Source organism: Notothenia coriiceps, unplaced genomic scaffold (assembly GCF_000735185.1).
Source record: "Notothenia coriiceps isolate Sejong01 unplaced genomic scaffold, NC01 NC01_scaffold00035241, whole genome shotgun sequence".
Taxonomy (NCBI): domain Eukaryota; kingdom Metazoa; phylum Chordata; class Actinopteri; order Perciformes; family Nototheniidae; genus Notothenia; species Notothenia coriiceps.
The window spans coordinates 379-3,153 of NW_011367942.1; the positions used below are offsets into that span (position 1 = coordinate 379).

The 2,775-nt window shown below is 38.6% G+C and overlaps 1 protein-coding gene across 1 annotated transcript; it reads left to right on the plus strand.

Moving 5' to 3' along the window:
- Positions 1 to 299: 299 nt before the first annotated feature.
- LOC104962670 (protein SZT2-like) lies at positions 300 to 1,497 on the plus strand. Its single transcript, XM_010791123.1, has 3 exons — positions 300 to 491; positions 1,112 to 1,232; positions 1,328 to 1,497. The coding sequence occupies exons 1-3, from the start codon at positions 447 to 449 to the stop codon at positions 1,495 to 1,497; spliced, it is 336 nt and encodes a 111-aa protein (XP_010789425.1). The 5' UTR covers positions 300 to 446.
- Positions 1,498 to 2,775: the final 1,278 nt, after the last annotated feature.

Consider the following 2,775-nt stretch of genomic DNA (forward strand, 5'->3'; position numbering starts at 1 on the left):
AAAAGTACTCCGATGTGAACGCGGCTATTGTGTTCTTATTAACCAAATAACTCTCAGAGGGGCGTGGGGAGTGGCTCCTTATTTTCATCTAAAGTAACAGACAGAGAATCAGCACTTTTGAAACAGGGCTGAAACAGAGGGGATTATGGGATGCTGCAAGGATCTGTTTGGTGTTTGGAGTCAAACACTTCAGAGACATGTTTTGTTTATATCTGAGACCTATAATATATTGATCAAAAACAGTATAATAGGGGACCTTTAAATCCCAGTCACAATTCCTAGAACAGATTCTCAGATGCTTGATCACGGCTGGTCTCTGGATCAGACATTTCTCAGGTTTTTCATATTTCTGCAGGTGTTTCACAGAGGTCAAAGAGGTCAGTGCTGAGGAGTTGGAGAAGAAGGAAGGAGAGCAGGAGCAGCCGGAGTACCTACACCTGCATCATATGGTGGTCAGGAGGATCGGGGAAATCTGCAGAATAGTCAATCAGGTACATCATCACAGACATTACTACAAATGTTCTAGAAAATCATACAGATAAAGTAACAATGCCATTTTGTGACATTATTAAAAGGTACAATTGAAAGGTTAGAACTTAACATATGGTGGAAGATTTGCATGCTTTTCTTTGAAATGCCACATCATCATCAGGCTATCTGAAAATGGCCCAGGGGCACACACAGATTTGTGTTCATCCTTTTCAAATTCATTGTATGGAATATGTAACTTTACAAGTCTAATTGAGATCTACAAAAACATTTTGTATCCACAAATAAATACTTTCAATTAGTCCGTTTTTAATTTACTTTTTTACTGAAAAGAAAACTAGATTCTGGATAGATGTATGCTTTATTTTTAAGAATTTGTTTGTATATTTCCCCCCTAATATAGTTTCAGATAAAAAATATTTTTTGCATTTTGGAAGGTTTTTTACACTTACAGAATTCACTCTGGTTGTCAAACTTTTCAAACAAATACTATTGAGACAAACCTACCTCCATATTCAATTATGTTTTGTGTGTGTGTGTGTGTGTGTGTGTGTGTGTGTGTGTGTGTGTGTGTGTGTGTGTGTGTGTGTGTGTGTGTGTGTACGTCTGTGTGTGTGTGTAGCGCATGCTGCTGCAGGACCTTCACGACAGCCATGTGTGTAACTCTCTGCTGGTGGCTGAGAGTGAGGAGGACATCTGGAAGAACGAGTCTCTGTTCAGGCAGAGGCTTAACAACTCTGATGGTAAAACCACAAGTCATATGGGTGAATCGACCCTTTAATTTCAAGTCTTTAAACTCTTATATGTATATGTTCTTGTGTTAAATGTCACCACACAGATTACAACACAGAGGAGAGCTACCAGGCCAGAGACTACCTGGCAGCCACCATGCAGTTCATCCCGGGACATTTTGCCTGTGACGTGGTGTGGAGCACCGTCATCCAAATCCACCCACGCCTCAAGATTGGACCCAACATGGGGGTGTCCAGGGGTGAGTGGCACATATGAGAAAAAACTCATAATTTTACTGGTTGACACCAACTATGACTCTTCAAATCTGTTCAGGTTTTTCACAAACAAATAAAATTACAAGTATAAAAAAAGAAAATTCCTTTCAAAATGTTGCAAGTAGTTCATGTTTTATACCGAAACATTTACAAGCTACAAAACACCCAACATTTGCCTAAAAACTAATATTAATCCAACCCTAACTACCAAATGGTCCCAAAGCATTCATTTGTATCAGTCTTAACATTGGCTTAAATTAGATATGATATAAGCGCTGCATTTCCCCCTTTTTTTCAAACAGACAGATACTCTATATATAAAATGCGCATTTCCTGCCCGGTTTTACAATTATATATTTAAAGGAAATTAATGAAAATGTTGCATTTATTGTATAGAAAGTGCTCCAAAAGAGATAATAACATATACCACATACTTAGGGTTCAGTCTATTGTAATTATACAAGAAGACAACCATCAATATTGTCACATGGAATCCATCCTAAATTATTTATTTACTTTTGATCAACATCTATAAGCTTATCTCTTGCAATCAGTGGCGGCTCCAGAGTATTTTAGTTGGTTAATCTATGGTAGGGCTAACCCATGCAGTGGTGGGGCTCAAGTCAGTATTTGCAATGTAATTACATACACGCTCACCTTGACAGTGAAACGCCACGCGTGAGGTTTAGATTATTTCCCTGTCTCAGTCCAAATTGAACTGTAGTAAATAAAAAAGGCGACTTGGAGCCAATCCTGCAATTTCCTCTCAAGTGAAAGAGTTGACATACTGAAAACCCAACCCCTGCAGGGGGGTCTGGGGGGATTCTACCCCAGGAGATTTTTTAAAATACTAACATAAAATACACATTCTGGTATTATATTGAGAAGAAAAATAAATAAATGTATTACTACGCGACATATGTTTTTTGTTGTTCTGAAAGCTGAACCTGCTGCTCCTCACAGAGAGAAGAGGGAAGATGATGTGTGAATTACTTTACATTGTGGATAAGGGTGGATAGCCCCCATTGTTCTGTGTGTCAACATGAAAGACAGCCCACACACCTATCAATCATCAAACCGTGTGGTCTTATTTCATTACGTGTTGATTTCTATCAACACGTAATTTTGTATCGATGTATTGAGATGTACTACCGCAAAAGTATTCTCCGTCGGGACTTCCTGCAACAACACCACGCCGTTATCTTGATTCTGATTGGCCAGAAGACATTATCAAAGATGTTCTATTGAGAAGACGATCACTACGTGACAAAAGTTTTCA

Excerpts from the sequence above, each read along its gene's own strand:
- LOC104962670 (XM_010791123.1), top strand. The coding sequence starts at position 447 with ATGGTGGTCAGGAGGATCGGGGAAATCTGCAGAATAGTCAATCAG. Across the intron at positions 492-1,111 it reads TCTGCAGAATAGTCAATCAG|CGCATGCTGCTGCAGGACCT; the intron begins GTACATCATCAC and ends GTGTGTGTGTAG. Across the intron at positions 1,233-1,327 it reads GAGGCTTAACAACTCTGATG|ATTACAACACAGAGGAGAGC; the intron begins GTAAAACCACAA and ends GTCACCACACAG.